The following is an 18,397-nucleotide window of genomic DNA, read 5'->3' as shown; positions in this document are numbered from 1 at the left end:
TATGAAAAGCTGTGCTTTCTTGCTTGGCTGGATTTGCTACTGTGAAGTAGCTGCTTAGAGTAGCACCTTCAAACTCAGATCGTCTTAATTTTTCATACATTTCATCATGTCTGTCGATTTAGCTCACTTCTTTTTTTTCTTTTTTCTCCCATTTGTACTGTAAAGGAAATGCATAAATCTTCGTTCATTCTGTTCCATTAAAGCCCATTAAAACACTTCTCTTGTGAACTGCCTTGGGCTGTCCTTTGTACTACTGCAAGGGAACTTTCATTTTCAGATGTAACCACTACAGATGAGCACAGAAAGCTGAATTTTAAGGTTAATCAGTTCCAGGGTTTTCACAGGTATCTGAAATTCTGTTTATAGAAAAAAAAAAACAAAGATCAAGGACTTGTTATGACCTGCAGAATCTTCCTCTGATGGCGGTGACTCTCAAGAAATATGCAGAGTATTAGAACAAAGTCACCTTGAAAATGCATTTTTAAAGTCTTTTTGTTCTATCTGTCTCTCCACTGTTTGCCTCATGCATTAGTTGTTCATAACCTTTGAAAAACACTGAGTTACCACAGTTCAGGTGGTAATTCATCTTCTATACATCACAGAGCAAGAGAAAACCTCCCTCTAGCATATCTGTTTTCTGAACTTGCACTTCTCCCATCTGGTGAGGTGGGAAAATTAAAGAGATTGAGATAGCCCTGAAATATCTGCCATGGTACTTCTCAAGGATGATGTGCCAAATTTCTCAAACTTTCCTGAGAGATGGGTGGGATCTCTTGTTGAAATTAGTGAGGAATCTCTAACTTGTACAGTTGGCTGCTGTGATTGCTTAATAGGAAAATGAACAAAAAAATCCAGTCCAATCAATGAAGCCTTCAGCTTTTATTTAAAACAGAGTTGATTTGCTGCACTATGCATTTTTAATGACCCCGTAAACTAGTACTAACCTCTTTGGCTCAAGCAAGAGCACAAACACTGTCTCCTCCTCACTTTCTCCTGTCCATTCAACCCCCCTGTCCATTCTCCTGTCCATTCAGAGCTGCTGCATTACCCCTTTCCCTGAAGTGCAGACACAACTGACTTGATTCTTCAAAAAGCAGAATTCTTTTATGCATCTGTATTCCTTACCTCTCTCTAATTCAACTGTGTCAAGAATTACTTCATAAAAGGGGATTTGCTTTTAGTGATTTATTTTGCTTTTCACCTTTCTTTTCTGGCCATAAGTCTACAGAGGGATTTGATTTCCTATTACAGAAGAAGTTTCCTAAAGTGGATTTTCTTTAGGGAAATTTCCTTCTTGATTATGATCATATATACACTTTTGTGTGTATGTTGGTAGGCATACAGGGCAGATGGTAACAGATAGTTCTGCAAACTGTCATGTTTAATTTCCACGTAGTCATTAATTCTTCATAATCTGAATTTTGTCAAAAAACATTAAATTGTGTCTTGAAAAATTTGGGGGAAAACATAGAAATCTTGCTTTGTTTGGTTCTTAAAAGATTAGAATTTCTGTCTGAACAAACATAGTATAGCCCTGAAGTGCTAAGGTTTCCCTTAACTTTCTGTCTAGGGTCCCAGAGGTAATTGCACTGTGTGGGGACCTCGAGTTACATTCCCATCAACTATCTTCTTGTTGAAGTAATCAGTGTGTGTCAGGGAGAGGAGGTAGGGGCAGAAGGCTGTGTCAACTTTTGTCTCTCATTCTTGGTTCACTGGCTGCTGGCTGCCATGCAAACAGTCATCCAAAGGAGAATAGAGGAAGTTTGGATTTATATATGAGTCAACAACCAGCTGGCTTGCAGACTTTGGTAAACACAAACATAGTTTTGGTTGTTTCTCTGTTTTTAGGAATACACTATAGATATAATTTTTGCCCAGACTTGGTATGACAGTCGTCTAAAATTTAACAGCTCAATGAAGGTGCTTATGCTTAATAGCAACATGGTTGGAAAAATTTGGATTCCAGACACTTTCTTCCGGAACTCAAGGAAATCTGATGCTCACTGGATTACAACGCCAAATCGCTTGCTTCGAATCTGGAGTGATGGAAGAGTATTATACACTCTAAGGTGGGTTTTTATTATCTGGGTAGAAAAAAACCCAAAACCCTATTATGACCAGGAATATGAAAATGGTGAATATGAATCAAATTCCTGTCATCTCTTTTGTTATGGACCACAGGAAGTTGCAAGGGGCTGAGTAAACATGAAAATAAAAAAAATATAATTTGATCATGAAAAGGGTGAAATTCATGACATTGAAAGATACTGCAGAGATAATTGCCTAAGGACAACTAAAGGGGATAGCAAATTTTGGTCTCATTTATGTACTTGCAAGATTATAAAAAGGATCTTGTGTAGTATGCAATATCATGGTGGTGTGTCATTAATATACTGCAGATAATTTTTTTTTGGTCTAAATACTTCATAATCTAATTTCCACCAAACTAAATTCTGTAAGTAAAATATTAAATTTTTCAAATAATAAAAGTTATGAGAATTTTGATTGAAGCTAAGGTTCCATTCCTGCATGTACTTCTTAACATTTTTATGCTTGCAAGTTATTAAAATCAATAGATCTGTTAATCCAAAATAGGCATGAGCAAACATATTGGTGATAATTCTACTTGGCAAATGGGAGATGCCTGTGCTGCTTTTAAGTTTAAGGCTATCTCTACTGATTTTTGAGTCACATTTTTTAAACAGTTCTTGAAAGGCTGTAGTCTACAAGAAAGTATTTTAGGGTCATCTCTGTCATATTTTTCAAATATGCCAAAAAAATCTTGTAAGAAGCCAGGAGCTGATCAAGAAGTATTCCATGCAGTGGATGCCATAAATATGATTTTGCTCTTAAAAGTTTATTTATTTATTTATCCATTTAAAACAAAAAGTGGCACTTTTAATTGCTTTATTCTCAATCATTTACGCCATGTTTATATGCAGTCTATGTTGTATGAACAATTTATAAATTTTTCCTGTATCAAATGGAAGAAGAATTAGAATGATTTACAAGGATTCTCTTCACTGAATTTTTTCTTAGTATGCATCATTTGAGAGCATACAGACATCCCTGAACGGGCACTTTTTAAACGGTTTGTTATACCAGTTGGTGTTTATAAAAGCCTCTAGAGAGCCCCTTCTGTTGACATGCTAATTCTGTTTTCTTTTTCTAATTAGCAATTGTAGAGTCATACTTGGACTTTACCCTTCCATTGTCCATTCATTTTGAATGCAAAATTTCTTCTAAAGAGATTCAAAGCAACAGAAGGAAACAAATATGAGCAAAAAAATCATGTGAGCCCTCACAGAGCAATAGGTTAGAATTACTCTGTCAGAGTATGAAAAATAAAGTGCAGTGATCTGGTAATAGAACAGCAGAACAGGCTTTCACCCAGCACTGCAACATGAAACATCTGTATGGGTGGGTATATGGTCTGAATTTGACCTAAGGTAAAACAACATTGGGAGGTTAATACCTTGCTTATTGAAGGAACAATAATATGATCTGACACTGCTCCAGGTTAGTGGGCTGCTCTGTGTCACCACTCCTTCCTTGTCAGTAATTCAGGGGGCAGATGTGGTGGAAATGTTAATCATCCTTAGTGAATCTCCTCTGAGGGTAGCCCATGGTCTGTCCATTGCACCAACAGTGATTCCAGATCTAGTTGTGGTGCCTTTAACACAAGACTCAGCTTGTTTGCTTTTATTTGAGTGTTTAACTACCCAAAAATTGAAAATGGAAAGTAAAGGCAATAAGTGCATAAGTCATAGTTGACAAATTTGAAAAGCATGTCCATAGTGATGCAAGTACTCTGCTTAAAAATTTGGGGAAGGGTCTTTCTCCCTCTCTCCCACAGTGTATGTTAAGAAAAACACTTTTCCTTATAAAACTTTGGTCAGGTCATAGTGGAAGCTAGTGTAGAATAAATACTTTGTTCAAAGACTTAAAGAACTATCTGGCAGCATGTCCCACAGTCTTTTCCCATCTCCTCTTGTCTAATATGTAAGCATTGCACACACTCAAATACTAGAGCATTATGTCAATTTTCAAAGTTGATTTTAGAAGAAATTCTGACTTTCTACACAGTGTTGCCAACAAAGGAGGAGGTGTTTCAAATGCAAAGAGTCAGTTTGGAGTCTAGCCCCCTACTTTGGCTTACTAGTGAAAGGTAGCAGAACTGGTTTTGCACTTACTGCTTGGAAATCTGTGATAGCACTTTAAAAAGCAGAAAGTGATTTTGTTAGGAAAATTATGAGTCCTAAACCAGTTCTAAACTATTTATAAGTTGTGAATTATTTGAATGCCTTAGACATTTAATAAAAAGAAACATTGCCTACTTTTTCCTATCCAAATAGTCTGTACGAGAACTTCTTCCATGAGTATAGAGCAAATCCAATGTGCCCCATGATTTTTCACTTATGTAGAGCCACCACACACAATGATGCTAAATGCAATTTGACTTGATAAAAGTGTTCTACAAAATCTTTCTTTATGAGCTATCATAAGCTCCTCTTTTACCCCCATCTTCAGACCCTACATTTTATCCCCTGTTTCCCACAGGGTTGAGAGGTCCCCCCAAATCAATTGAAATTTTTGAAATGGCTTGAAATACCAATTGAAACAACACAGATCCTCAAGTTGCATGCAATAATAGTGCCTGTTTCATTCTTTGGTCCTAATGCTGGGTGTTGTTTTTCTGATACACGTGAGACTATTCATAATACCCATTAATTGGGAAAATTTATTTCTGTGCATGTTCTTCACTATGTAGTCTGAAGTATCTGAAGTCTTGAGTATAACCTATTTTTTCCCCCTTCCTTTTCTAATTAGGTTGACAATTAATGCTGAATGTTATCTTCAGCTTCATAATTTTCCTATGGATGAACACTCCTGTCCTCTGGAGTTTTCAAGCTGTACGTAACAAAACACTTTTTTTGTCCTCTTTACATTCAGGCTTTAAATTTACTTATATTTTGGCATCAGGAAAGCAAATGTTTACTTTTTAAAGCCTGGCAGCAAAAGAAAGAACTGACCATTCATATTTTGACTAGATTTATTGCATTTAATGCACTAATGTATGAATTGAATTGCATGCATTTTTTTTGCAACTTTAAAGATAATGTTATTACTTAGGAGGCTAATACAATGCCTATTCCAGTTAATGGAAATGAAAAAACTTTATTTCCTTATGCCTGCAAGACTTGACAGATTTGAAATAGTTCAATATGGTATACTTAAAAGAAAAAATATGTATATATAACTTCTTCAACCTGCTCCTGTAAATGCTGAATCAGTATAAGAATGCCTTTTCTTTTGAGTGGGAGTTACTTTATATGAACCTTCAGGCTCTATTTTTTAATGCAAGCTATGTTAAAAATAAAAAAAAGAATCCAAGGGAATTCTGCTGTTGTAATCATAGAATCATTAAGGTTGGAGAAAAGCTCCAGGGCCATCAAGTCCAACCTAGGACTGAACACCAACTTCTCAGCTAAACCATAGTACAGAGTGCCACGTCCAGCCATTTCCTGAGCACCTCCAGGAATGGGGACTCCACCAACTCCTGAGCAGCCTGTTCCAATGCTTCACAACCTTTCAGTGAAGAAATTCTTCCTGGTATCCAGCATGAACCTCCCCTGATGCAGCGTGAGGCCATGTCCTCTCATCCTGTTGCTGGCTGCATGGAGAAGAGGCCAACTCCCATCTTATTACAGCCTCCTTTCAGGAGGTCATCCCTAAATCATCAAATTATCTGCTATTAAGGGTCTGTACTTTGAAGCTGTTTCTGATCATCTAATGATAATGTAATGACATTTATGTTTTAATAGTGATGATTCTGAGCCAGTTTTTATTACTGGAGTTTGAGAATACCATGTAGATATTTTCTAAACATTTATATTTACACAGTTTTTGATTGATCTTACATTTACCTAGGCTATTTACCATACATTTTGTGGTTAAATTTTAAGTGCATCAGGTCTCAGATCCACTTTATGTATAGCCCTGGTTTAGTTTATAAGTAACTTCAGATAACATGCTTTGGTACATTCAATGGCTGAATATGTGATTTGTTTTGTTTTATTCAAGATGGATATCCCAGAAATGAAATTGAATACAAATGGAAGAAAACCTCTGTTGAAGTGGCAGATCCAAAATACTGGAGATTGTATCAGTTTGCATTTGTAGGGCTACGAAATACAACTGAAATTTCCCATACCTTGTCTGGTAAGGATAAGTGTTAAGTTTTATTTTGTGCAATATCTATTTCGATCAAGACTAACAGATGAAGATACAACCAAAAACCATATTAGAAGTCATATAAATATTGTTTATTCTTCTTCTTTTTTTTTAATTTTTAGGTGATTATATTATTATGACAATATTCTTTGATCTCAGCAGACGCATGGGATATTTTACTATTCAGACATACATTCCTTGTATACTCACAGTTGTTCTTTCATGGGTGTCATTTTGGATCAATAAGGATGCAGTTCCTGCAAGGACTTCTCTGGGTAAGAATGTCTTTTTCAGCCTTGAAGGATCTGGTACTTCCAAAGAGTACAAATGTGCAGCAGGGAGTAATTAACCACAGTTTATTCCCCTTCAGACTGTGACCATTGGTCATTCTCTTGAACTGCAACACTGGGAGTAGAGAATCCTGCTGTAGTTGCATGGCAGAGTTTGAGGAAGATATGCTGAGCATGGAAATCTTAATCCAAGTCTTGGTCTGCTCTTGTTCACATAAATACATATTTTCTTCTTTGTTTTTTTATCATCTCCAGGGACTGTCATGTGGCAATTATTAGTCTGACACTTAGCATCATGGAAAAAATCAAGTAATTACTACATGAGGAAAATGGTGAAAATCTAGTTTAATTTTTTTATTTGGTTTTTTAAATTTGTTTTTTTTTTTTTTTTTCTTGTGTTGTTTGCATTGATTTTTTGGTTGTTTTTTGTTTGTTCATGTTTGAAGGGGTTGTTTGTTTGTTTTTAATATAATGATTCTATTATTCTTTTAGACCCAGGATAGGACAGAAAATTTGCAATCAAATTTGCACTTCAAGCAGTTAAGCCTATAATTCACAAAACCTCCTGCTTTTACTACAGACAGTAAAGAAGCATGTTACAAGTTCTAATACAAAGATAATTTGTGTTAGTGTCATCTTGGCCGACCTGTTTAGCATGGCATCAGTCTGCTGAGTGTGACTGTTCAGGATTCATGTGCTGCCTTAGAGAAAAACTGTAGTCCCCACATAAAGCCTGATATACAGGTGCGGGGAGCAGACAAGACACAGCTTTGAGCTTAGCAGGGACAGATGCATATAGCAGAACTAGTGACAGCAGACCTCTTTGGGGGAGAGGACAAGAGCTGAGTTGTATCCTAGGAAGTTAGAGATGTGAGTTAATTTTCCTCATCAGTTATAGTGTTGTGAACACACTATTCCCACCCTACAAGATCATTTACTGCCAGGAGCATGAGTCCACACTTTAACTCACTGCCTTTCCCACTGAAGCTGGGACCACCAACAAGCCTACCAGATTAATGGGTTAAGAGAGAAAGAAAGCAAAAACAAGCATGGCCCAGTAGCCTAATGAAAAAATAAAGGAAGAAAATCTAAGTTTCAGGCTTTATGTTATTTGACAATGTTGCAAAGTTTAGTGAAGAGAGTCTAAAAACCGTGAATAAATAAGTGAAATTTATTTTTGATAGTTTTAGACCTTGATGCAGAAATTTCATCAGATTTCTTTGACTGACTAATCATTGAACATCATTGTGTATTCTGACTAGTTATAATAAAATAGCTGTAACAGGAAAAAAAGTGTTCTATTAGTATTCTTCTAGTTCTGTTCCAGTTTTTTCTTTTTACAAAGTACTTTTTATGTGCCATGAACCTAGATCTCTGATGTCATGGTTAAGTTGAACTCACTTCAGCAGTACTAGCCTTCATCTACTTGAGATGAGATGCAAACATTTTTATTATCTTATTTGCAGCTCCCTGCAGGTAGCTCTGAACTCCTTTCTTGTAAACACACAAATGCCATCACCTGACAGATTGCAGGATGACTTTTCTTGCATGCAAATGTTCTGGAGAAGGAGAAAGAGGGTACCTGCCAAATGGACACAATTTTATGGAAAGATAAATTAATGCAAGAAAGCCAAAACTAAGCAAGGTTTATCATGGCAAGCAGCTGTTTTGCTGTTGAAGTTCTGCTCCCTGTGACAGCCCCCCATGCCTTTCACATAGCAGACAAGGCTGGAAAAACTCGTGTCTCTTTTTGTCCTCTCTGAATGGAAGTCAGTACAGGGAATGGTGGCTGCCACCTCTCACCCAGAAGGTGTGCTGGAGTCTGGTACACTGAAAAGACTTTTTCTCTCTTATATATTGGAAGATTCTGGAAGATTCTGGCGATAAAAAAGATTTGAGGCGATAAAAATATTTAGATATTTAGCTATACAGAGAAATGCCAAATTGATTTTCAAAAGTATCCGATGGGAATAAAGCACTCTTGAAGAACTCTTTGGTTATCTGTTTGCCCTTTTAGGCATGTAATTTCTTTGGGAAAACTCTTGGAAAAAAGATTTCTTTGGGAAAACTTTGGGAAAACACTACTGCCTTCCTGCTGCAGGAACATTCCATAGCGACCAGTGATTCCATGTTTTGATTTTTTGTTTGTTGTTTGTTTTTGTTTTTAATAATCGTGTGCACATAAATAACAAATTATTTGTGTGTTCAAGTATAGCTCTCTAAAGGAAAGGTCACACTCTAATTTTGGACTACTATGTAAAAGGCTTTGCATCTCCCTGAAGCATCAAATATAAGAAGAAAGTGTTAAAACCTTACAAATGTTAAACTAATGAAGAGTGGTATAGTTGAGATTTTGAACACATAGCTACTAAGTACAGTTTGTTCTTTTAATTAGCTTGTATGTAAGTGGATTAAGGGAAACCTTTTCTATTACTTAAGACACGATGTTGAAAGCACATCTGATAATTTAGTGAATGAGATCAGAAAACCGTGAATGTCATCAAATTTGATCTTCTATGTCTTCTTCAGAAACAGACAGTTGGAAACATTATTCATTTTTTTGTGTTTGTCAAAAATTTGAAATCATGGATAAATAATACACCTTTTATTTCTGAATGCATAGTTTAAAACATTTAAATTTTTTGAGCTAAGGGACTTCTTTTTGCTTATAAAATTTTCTGTTCTTATTTGTGCCTGTTTTTCTACTGTATTTATGTGTACATTTTATGCCAGATTTATAAAATTTTGCAAACTTACTGTTTTTTATTTAGTGTGTGTTGAAAATAGGAGGGATTTAAAGGGAAGGTGAAAAGTGCTGCTTTCTCTATGATCCCATGGAGGCTGCTGCATCCATAGGGATACATTCTTGTCATAGAACCAATGCACATGATGTAATCAGTGGTGAACCCACTGACCCCTCCTGTGGGTCAGTTCTTAAATGACTCATCAATGATTTAAGAGCTAATATGATTACTTTTTTTGGTGACAGTATAGTTTGATTACCTATTCATTTCCCTCTTTCTGTTTTTTTTTCTCTTCTTTTCGTTCTTTCCTTTCCTTTCCTTTCCTTTCCTTTCCTTTCCTTTCCTTTCCTTTCCTTTCCTTTCCTTTCCTTTCCTTTCCTTTCCTTTCCTTTCCTTTCCTTTCCTTTCCTTTCCTTTCCTTCCCTTCCCTTCCCTTCCCTTCCCTTCCCTTCCCTTCCCTTCCCTTCCCTTCCCTTCCCTTCCCTTCCCTTCCCTTCCCTTCCCTTCCCTTCCCTTCCCTTCCCTTCCCTTCCCTTCCCTTCCCTTCCCTTCCCTTCCCTTCCCTTCCCTTCCCTTCCCTTCCTTCCCTTCCCTTCCCTTCCCTTCCCTTCCCTTCCCTTCCCTTCCCTTCCCTTCCCTTCCCTTCCCTTCCCTTCCCTTCCCTTCCCTTCCCTTCCCTTCCCTTCCCTTCCCTTCCCTTCCCTTCCCTTCCCTTCCCTTCCCTTCCCTTCCCTTCCCTTCCCTTCCCTTCCCTTCCCTTCCCTTCCCTTCCCTTCCCTTCCCTTCCTTTATTTCTTTTTCTTTTTTTTTTTGTTTCAAACAGGGATCACAACGGTGCTGACCATGACAACACTGAGCACAATTGCTAGGAAGTCACTTCCAAAGGTTTCCTACGTGACAGCAATGGACCTTTTTGTTTCAGTTTGCTTTATTTTTGTGTTTGCTGCCTTGATGGAATATGGCACCTTACATTACTTTACCAGCAGCAGAAAAGGGGACAAAGGAAAAGAAAAGAAGGCAAAATCTAAGCCATCAGTAAGTTTAGTCTAACAAGAAAAAAAAAAAAAAGAAAAAAAAAAAAGAAATACAGAGTTTCTGTTTTTTTTTTTTTTTTATTATTGCAGCATTCATTTTGAGAGACTGCTTATTAAGTAGAAATGCTAATGTTTAAACATAATCAACACTAAGGTTTTTTTTAAATTTATTTTGCAGTTGGGGGCTTGTACTAATCTTATGTAAATACAACTAGTGAGCAAGGGTTTAGGTGATTTCACATATGTGAATGAGGACACATGAGCCTAAGGTGGAGAGTGGTTTGATATAATATTCATGCCCTTGGTGCTTCTAGAACTGCCCATGAAGTGTGTGCCCATGGAGATGGTTCTGTAGGGGCACAGTGCTTCTGAAAACAGCCCCTGGCAGAGAACCATAGCTAAAACTGTCGCAGTAAAGATAATGTGAATGGATTGAAGGTACGAGCATTTCTTTGGATCTGCATCACCTAAGTCTTACAAAGCTTTGCAAAGGAAAAAATTCTTATTATTGGCCAGTATTCTGAATCCCACTACAGAAATTCTTTCTTAATTCTTTCCTCAATTGGCTTCTATGTTTCCTTCTGGTTAAATTAACTTCCTTCTTTTACAAATTAATGTATTTATGGTAAAGATCCACATATCTCGGGATCAAGTATTATTCAATTTTAAGAGGCTTTCTGTTTCTGCATTAAGAATATAGCAATGTCCAAAGAATTTAATGTTGGAAGTTAGTTCAAATATTGAAAGGCAGTCTTTAAAGTAAGAAAACATTGGAGAGAATAGAAGGAAGGATAGTTTTGTAAAGTCCCTTTCGAAATTATTGCATCAAAAGATGCAGGAGCATACCTGAACCATAATACCTCTTGCTTGTCATTTCTGGATGAAGGCTGTATACCAGCTCCGTGTGAGGTAAACCAGAAATTGATATGAAATTACAGAGGTAATTGCAGATATGGAAGTGCAGAAATCCTTTTATGGACCATATCCATTCTGCAAATCATGTCAGCAAAAATTGATGCACACATTCTGAGCAGCAGTGCTGTGGGTCTTTCTCTTATGGGGGGCACTGTGAAGCTGTTGGGGCTTGATTCCAGGGAAATGAGAGCCCTTAGGATTCCCTTGGTGAGCTGCTCTAAGGGGATCAGCTGTGTAGTTAGGACAAGGCTAGTGGTGAAGTGTAAATATTTCCCTGTGCTGCCATAGTCAGACTTCACTCTGATCCTCAGGGAATTCTGTACAGCCAGGAAAACTGGAAAATGGGAACCTCAAACCTGCTTCCTGTTAGTGGTAGAGATAAATGGGGGCACAACAGAAGAGGCAGAATGCAGGCTTTGGCAAGGGCCACAGCTGGGTTATGGGGATAAAAGGTATCAGTGGCTGTGGGGATGTCCCAGTGCCAGCACAGCAGATTCAGTTTTGTGTGGGGCTGTAGCGAGGTCTCAGCAATGAGCAGGGAGCTGGGTAGGGCATGCACAACACAGAGAAGGTGAAAATATCAGGTAACAGTGCTTTATTCAGACCAGGCAGAAATTAAAGATCAGCTGCTGACAAATCAAAAGACACTGAAGTAGTTTGCCAGTATGCTCTATTGAATGAAATAATGACACTTTGCAGAATCTGTTCACACGTCACCCATGTGTGCAATAATCCTCCAAGTGCTTTGAGATTTTCAGTGCATATGAAAATTTAAATGTAGAATAATGATGAGATAGAAACTATGAAACTTACTGAAAAAAATGTTGGAATTTGCACTAAGATTAAAATTAGCAATATAATACTAAAAATACGGTTCAATTGTGTTTTACTGGGTTCTTAAATGAACCCAGTAAAAAGCTTTTTATTTCTAAGAAGTTGAAAAAAGAAATAGTTTTGCACAGAATTCTTTAAACATGTTATGGTTATAAGACCATAGCAATAAAGAGATTACACTAAAAAAAGGGAGAATTAAATTTATACTTTAAATTAATTAAATTAATTAATTTAAGAATTAATTTAAGAATTAAATTAATACTTAGATGCTAGGGTTCTAATTTGATAGGAGTTTCTCTAATGATGTTTTATAAAAATCTGTGATTTTTCTTGCTCCAGTTAAATAAAGAAGGAATCTAATTATTTATTGAGAAATAATTCCATTACAAATGCTTTTATTTTTTTTTCTTTTCTTTTTCCCCCTTTATTTTTGACAAAGATTTTTATTAATTCTTTCTGTTTTGTAGCCACAGATATGTAACTCAAAAAAAGCAGTTTAATTTTAAAAGTCAGTTAAATTCCTTCTGAAAACTCATTTAAAAGTGATTTTTTCCTTGGGAAACTCGCCTTGCATAGATCTTCTATTTCTACTGCAAAATGCAATAAACAGTTACTATTCCAGGAAGTGGTGCCAATAAGCCACGATAAATGATCTTATGAAAAAAAGAATGAGATTTTACAAATTATTTCAGTAGTTTTATCCTAGAAAATATGTGCTGGCATCATTCAAGAAAGGTAATATGAATTGGCTTATGCAAATCCACATTAGTAAGGATAATGAGTTTGGGCAGGAAAGATTAAACTTAATTAGTTGTGGATCTTGTTCTGATGATCATTTCACCTGAAATGAGTGTATCAACTGTGCCATGATCTCCAAAGACAATGGCTTTCTTTTGTACTTGTATTAGTGTTATTGCAGAATAGGTGGGGTTTGATCATATCAGAGTGTATTATAAATGATCTCACAATACATGAAGTTTAATCTACAATTTCAGTAGGCATATCCATAAGAAATCAGGATGCAATTTTATATCTACTTGTTGTGGGTGTTTTGTTGTTTCATTTTGGGTTTTTTTTCAGTTTCTGCCAATTTATATAAAGGCATTTTTTGTGAGGTGTTGGTCTTTCTTCCTCCTTTCCCTCACATTGCCTCTTACACACATTTTATGTATTTCCTGTAGGTAGTTAAGCCTACAGGATGACTGTGTCTGCCTCTCTCAAGCCACCTCTTCAAACTTGTAATTCAGTAGCCACCTCCAGTCTGTGCTGGTGATGAGAACAGTGGAAAGCAGTACTGTAATTTTTTTCTTCTCCCATGGTGTTTCTGTGTTGAGGATTCCTGTTTTATCCCACAAGTAAAAACAACTCATGCCATAAATCCTACATGGGCAAAACCAAGTGAGAAAATTCTTTGTAAAACCAGAGTAGGTGTGCATCAGAAAGAGGCATCTTTCTCTGTTTATTTTCAGCAGAATAGAGATTTTTTTTCTTAAGTTCAGAAAAGATTGAACTATTTTTTCATGTTTTATAAAAATAAGCTCTCTTTGCAATGCCTCAGATTAGGATAGAAGCATGTAACACCTGTTTCTTAGTATTGTCAGTATTTTAGCATATCTGAAAAGAATAATGAGGTCCTTTAGGATGACAATTAGCTCCATAGATTATGATGTATAATAAGTTTTGAAACAGCAGTCTGTAAAACTTCCTCTGGTAAAGATACTTATTAAATAAAGCAGTTTGAAAACATGGTGGATGCTGCACTGCATTAACACCATCCCTTGGGATTTTGGATAAAATGCCCCTGAAGAAAAAGAATGTCACCTTAACAATGTATAGAGATCTGTGTCCTGGCCAAAGTAATTGCCAGGAAGTGGGTCTTTAAAGCAAAACAAGAAGCTAAATGATGGCTTCCAAATTTCCATATTTTTTCATGTGTTTTCATTGCTTATCATGTATAATTGGTTAAGAGAACTTAAACATCCAGTTAGATTTTCTCACTACTTCCTTTTCTGCTGTTTTATGTCCTTACATGACAAAATATGAAGAATGTAGAAAAGACAGAATACAATATAAGAGTAGTGTTAATGTAACTCTTCTCTTTGGGCTGAAGATTTTAGAAGAGATGCTATTCCATAATATTCTAAATGTGGAGTGGGGTGGGGTGGGGTGGGATGGGGTAAGTTGAAAGAGGATTATGGAATAGTTTAAAACAGCCATGAGATTTAGAAAGAGAAGATAAAGGACAGATGAAAAAAGAAAATATCTTTTGAAGCAATCAGGAAAACATGGATGATGCATATAAGATGATGGATAAACAGAGAAATAGAAAGGGGAAAGGTGGATTGTGTTATTGCAAGTAAAAGGAGGGTGGAAAGGTAGAAGTCACAAACAAGGGAATAGCAAACACTATATGTACTAAGCAAGAAGCCACACAGATTTTTTCAATGAGAACTATTAACATATATCACACTGAGTTTTTGTCAGATACAAGAAGGCTGTTATGCCAACAGAAAGTGAAAGTAAGAGTTAAGAACTGAATGAATCAGTGACTTGAGTGGAATTCTCCTAAGGAGTTGTGTCTTGGATTCTAAAGGGGGGCTGTGGTTGTTCAGGGATTTAACATCTGAGGGTAAGACAGCATAGCCTGGCCTTATGTGTCTCAGTCTGCTAAATTTCACCAGTGATGCTGCACTAAACCCATTAGCTTTTATATATTTGTAAAAATGCAGCTTCCAGGAACACATCCAGTCTCCTTGTAAAAACTCCAAAAGATGGGAGGATCATAATTCCTTTGTTAGTGATGATTATAGCTTGTGGACTTGGTTGTGACCCAGTTGTCAAGAAGTGAGTGACTTCAAAATGTTTGTCTGTGTTGTGTAGATGGGATCAGCTAACCCTGTCTGTGTAACTAATTATCTACTATTCCCAAATCCCAGCACAACCCAATTTTCACTGTGTCAGGTAAAAGTCGTTCATGATCCTTTGCCTGTATGTGCTAATTACATGCAGCAGTTCACAATTTCCTAAGCTTCCCAAACTGTTTTCTTTAACATAAGAATTTCTATATATTGTACTGAAGGTGATTATATTGCCAGGGAAAGCCTATGGAATTACTTAATATGAGAATAAAAACACACAAAACTGTATTTCCTTTTTTTTTTTTTCTTTTTTCTTAAGAAACCACCTGCAATTGCTGTTCGACCTGGATCAACACTAATTCCAATTAATAACATTAATCATCTCCCTGAACGTGATGATGATTATGGATATGAGTGCCTAGAAGGAAAAGACTGTGCTAGTTTCTTTTGTTGTTTTGAAGACTGCCGCACAGGATCTTGGCGAGAAGGAAGAATACACATCCGTATAGCAAAAATTGACTCCTATTCTCGAATCTTCTTTCCAACTGCCTTTGCATTGTTCAATCTTGTTTACTGGATTGGCTATCTTTACCTGTAAATTTCAGAGGTTGGACAAACTCAGAAAAAACATTACTGATTGAATAGTCATTAATACTTTTAACTGAACAAAGATTAGAGCTGGCCCAAAATGACTCAAATTGTTTGTATGCTTTAAAAATTTGAAACAATGAGAGGAAATACGATGATGTAGTCTCCCTCTTGTGATCAACTGTAGAACTGATACTGGTATTTTGAAGAGAATATTTTAAAATAAAAATCCCTGAGATTTATCTTCCCTGAACACACATAAATATATTTTTTTCATCTCTAAGAAAATGCAGAATCACAGGCTATGCTATTCAGCTGAACCATCTTACATAAGCTCTCAATTTTAATCCTAAATGACAATGCAGAGCGATTTTGTAGCATCTCTTACACCTTTATAAAGAAAGCCTTAAATAAATGGGATTAATTACTGTCATCCATTTCATACACAAGGTGATGATTTTATTAATCCCTAATTTTAAAAAGCTGAAATATAATATTTATCTTTTAAATCAGCCATTTTTCTTTCCAGTATGTTAAAAAGTGTGATTAGATGATAATTAATCGATTCAGATTTATACAGAATGCAGGTATTAGAGCAGCAAAGAAGGGATATATCAAAACACCTGAGGATAATTCTGAGCTTGTCTTATCCTGATCATGGATAGAGACTTTTGGCTTTCAACCTTAGATTACATTTATATCTGTGATCCATTTCCTGTTACTTCAGTGTCGTGAGTTCCCCGGCTGTCCAAGAGGTCTACAAATTTCAGAATCCAGTTGCCATTGCTTGCTCTTTTCATGGAAGACAGACTGGTGTTGGCCAAGATTCTGACCATTAAGCATGATGATCTTCACATACTCAGTGTTGGAGAAAAAGTCATAACGCTACATTTGGAGGAATTTGTACCAACAGAATTTGGAAGGCTGGTAACAGTGCTGTAGTCAATGTACTCAAAGTCACTGTGTTAAATCCCCAGTCCTAACAGTGCAGTGTGTGCTCTGGTCCACTTTTCATACAGCATGGTTTTGTAGATTCAGTTTGTCACTGCACATGCCACTGACTGAGCCAAAGCCAAGTGGTATTAATGTATTGAATGTGTGGTATGGATTGCTGGTAATTACCTTCTTGATATTTGTTTGTTTCTAACGGAAATGACGTGTTATGGAGGAGGAGTTAAAATAATCCTTATGCATTGCAGAACCTTCTCTAAGATGGGATACATCCCCCCAAAATCATAGGACCAGTTCTCCATCCTTTCTGTGGCGAGAGCTTTGGTAGAAATCCTTCCATTTTTCTGGACTAGTTTCTTGTTGCTGGCTACTGCTGGCTGGCAACAATTGGTATCTAATTTCTATTTCTAAATCCATTGTCTTCATTATAGAAAAGTGTAGTCTTTCCTCCTTTCTCAAAAAGAAACTGGTCTCAAGTGATCTTGCAAAAATCATTGTAAAATTAAGATATACATTAAGTAAAAGGCAGCATTACACAGAAGACCTTACAGATCTTTAAAGAGGATTAATGGGATTAGCATTTGGCTGTAGGTAAGGATGTTCAGTACTAAAGATAAAGACATGATTAATTGCTAGAATAGAAAATGCTACATGAAGGACTGCGCCCTCCCCCCAAATATTTCTGTTGAATATGCTCCCACCTCTGAATTTCTCAGATAGAACTACTGTATTTACAGCCTAGTTGGTACCATACATAATAAGATATTATATACAATACACATTTCAGAGGAAATGTTACTCCAGTGTTCAGCCTCAAAATTCAATAGAGAATGTGAGATTACGTGCAGTTGTACTGGAAGGAAGTGTGACAGAAGATCCAATTTAAATGAACATTTTATTTCAGTATTTAGCTGATGAAATGTGGAAGTGGTCTGAGAGAGTCTGAAAGCCCAGATGATGAGGATGGCTGGCATTATTTGTGGAATGACCTTTCTGAGTACCAAGCTCTTCTGACTGTTGGACTGAGCATAAAGTGCAGTTTCATTAACAAAACTGACCTGCTATAATTCACTGGTCTTTTAGAGTCTCATTTCATAAAATGTTCAGTCCAAAAGAAACATGTCAGTTTTAATTCCATAATGTAGGTTGATGCTTTTTGACAGCATGCTGAACACATTCCTCTGTAGGAGGGATGAAGGTGGCTTCAGCAGTATGTTGGGTATGTGCTTGAAAAGCAGACAGCTTGATGTGCAACGCAAGGCCCAGATTTAGTGAGTTCCTGAGTTTCATTAATTCACCTTTAAACAAAGGAAACTTAAAAGAACTTGGCACATCACAAGTGGAAATACAAATTTCACAGCCTGCTCTCCTCTGGCTCATCTAGTTAGTTTTTTCTATTCATGTGGTTGTCAGTTGCCAATCAGCCTCCAGTGAATGAATTGGAGAACAGAAAACATTCAGAATTGGCAAGGGATGGATAAGAAGTCTTTCATCTCTAATTTCTGTGGAACAATGGAATGCAGTATTAAACCTATTGAATGTTATGGTTGTTTGGCTTATGGATACACTTGCTTCTGTCTGTTGACAAACTTTTCTATGTACTTCATTTTTTTCTGATGAAATAATTTCAGTTTCTCATAGTACTGTGAGTGCAAATAGGAATGAGAAGGCAGTGAACTGTAACATGGAATGTAATAAACATATTGTTTTAGTCGTATGTATTTTCTTTCTATTCTGCATGTAAAGACTTGATTTCAAGAACTCTAAGCAATGCTTTAAAAAAATGGCAAGAAACAAACAGTATAATTAATTGGAGTTAGATGCTGCAATAATTTTTCAAACTTACCTGGATAAAAAGTTTTCTTACTCTTAGCTGGGATCACATTTTTTGGGACTCATGTTTTTCTGACCATCACTGCAAAGCACACACTTGAACATATTTCTAATTA

The 18,397-nt window shown here is 36.4% G+C and overlaps 1 protein-coding gene across 1 annotated transcript in view; it reads left to right on the top strand.

Moving 5' to 3' along the window:
- Window positions 1–18,162, top strand: part of GABRG1 (gamma-aminobutyric acid type A receptor subunit gamma1) — a gene marked incomplete at its 5' end in the record, with an annotated part of 55,616 nt that extends 37,454 nt beyond the window's left edge. Inside the window, 6 exons of the mRNA XM_079307405.1 lie at window positions 1,849–2,069; window positions 4,831–4,913; window positions 6,085–6,222; window positions 6,357–6,509; window positions 10,092–10,303; window positions 15,229–18,162. Coding sequence (XP_079163531.1) covers window positions 1,849–2,069; window positions 4,831–4,913; window positions 6,085–6,222; window positions 6,357–6,509; window positions 10,092–10,303; window positions 15,229–15,507 — 1,086 coding nt within the window. The 3' untranslated portion in view covers window positions 15,508–18,162. The remainder of the gene's footprint in view (window positions 1–1,848; window positions 2,070–4,830; window positions 4,914–6,084; window positions 6,223–6,356; window positions 6,510–10,091; window positions 10,304–15,228) is intronic.
- Between the last annotated feature and the right edge of the window lie 235 nt (window positions 18,163–18,397).

Source organism: Erithacus rubecula, assembly GCF_903797595.1.
Source record: "Erithacus rubecula genome assembly, chromosome: 5".
Lineage (NCBI taxonomy): Eukaryota > Metazoa > Chordata > Aves > Passeriformes > Muscicapidae > Erithacus > Erithacus rubecula.
The sequence above is the reverse complement of the archived record's forward strand: the minus strand, read 5'-3'. Positions and strand labels throughout refer to the sequence as shown.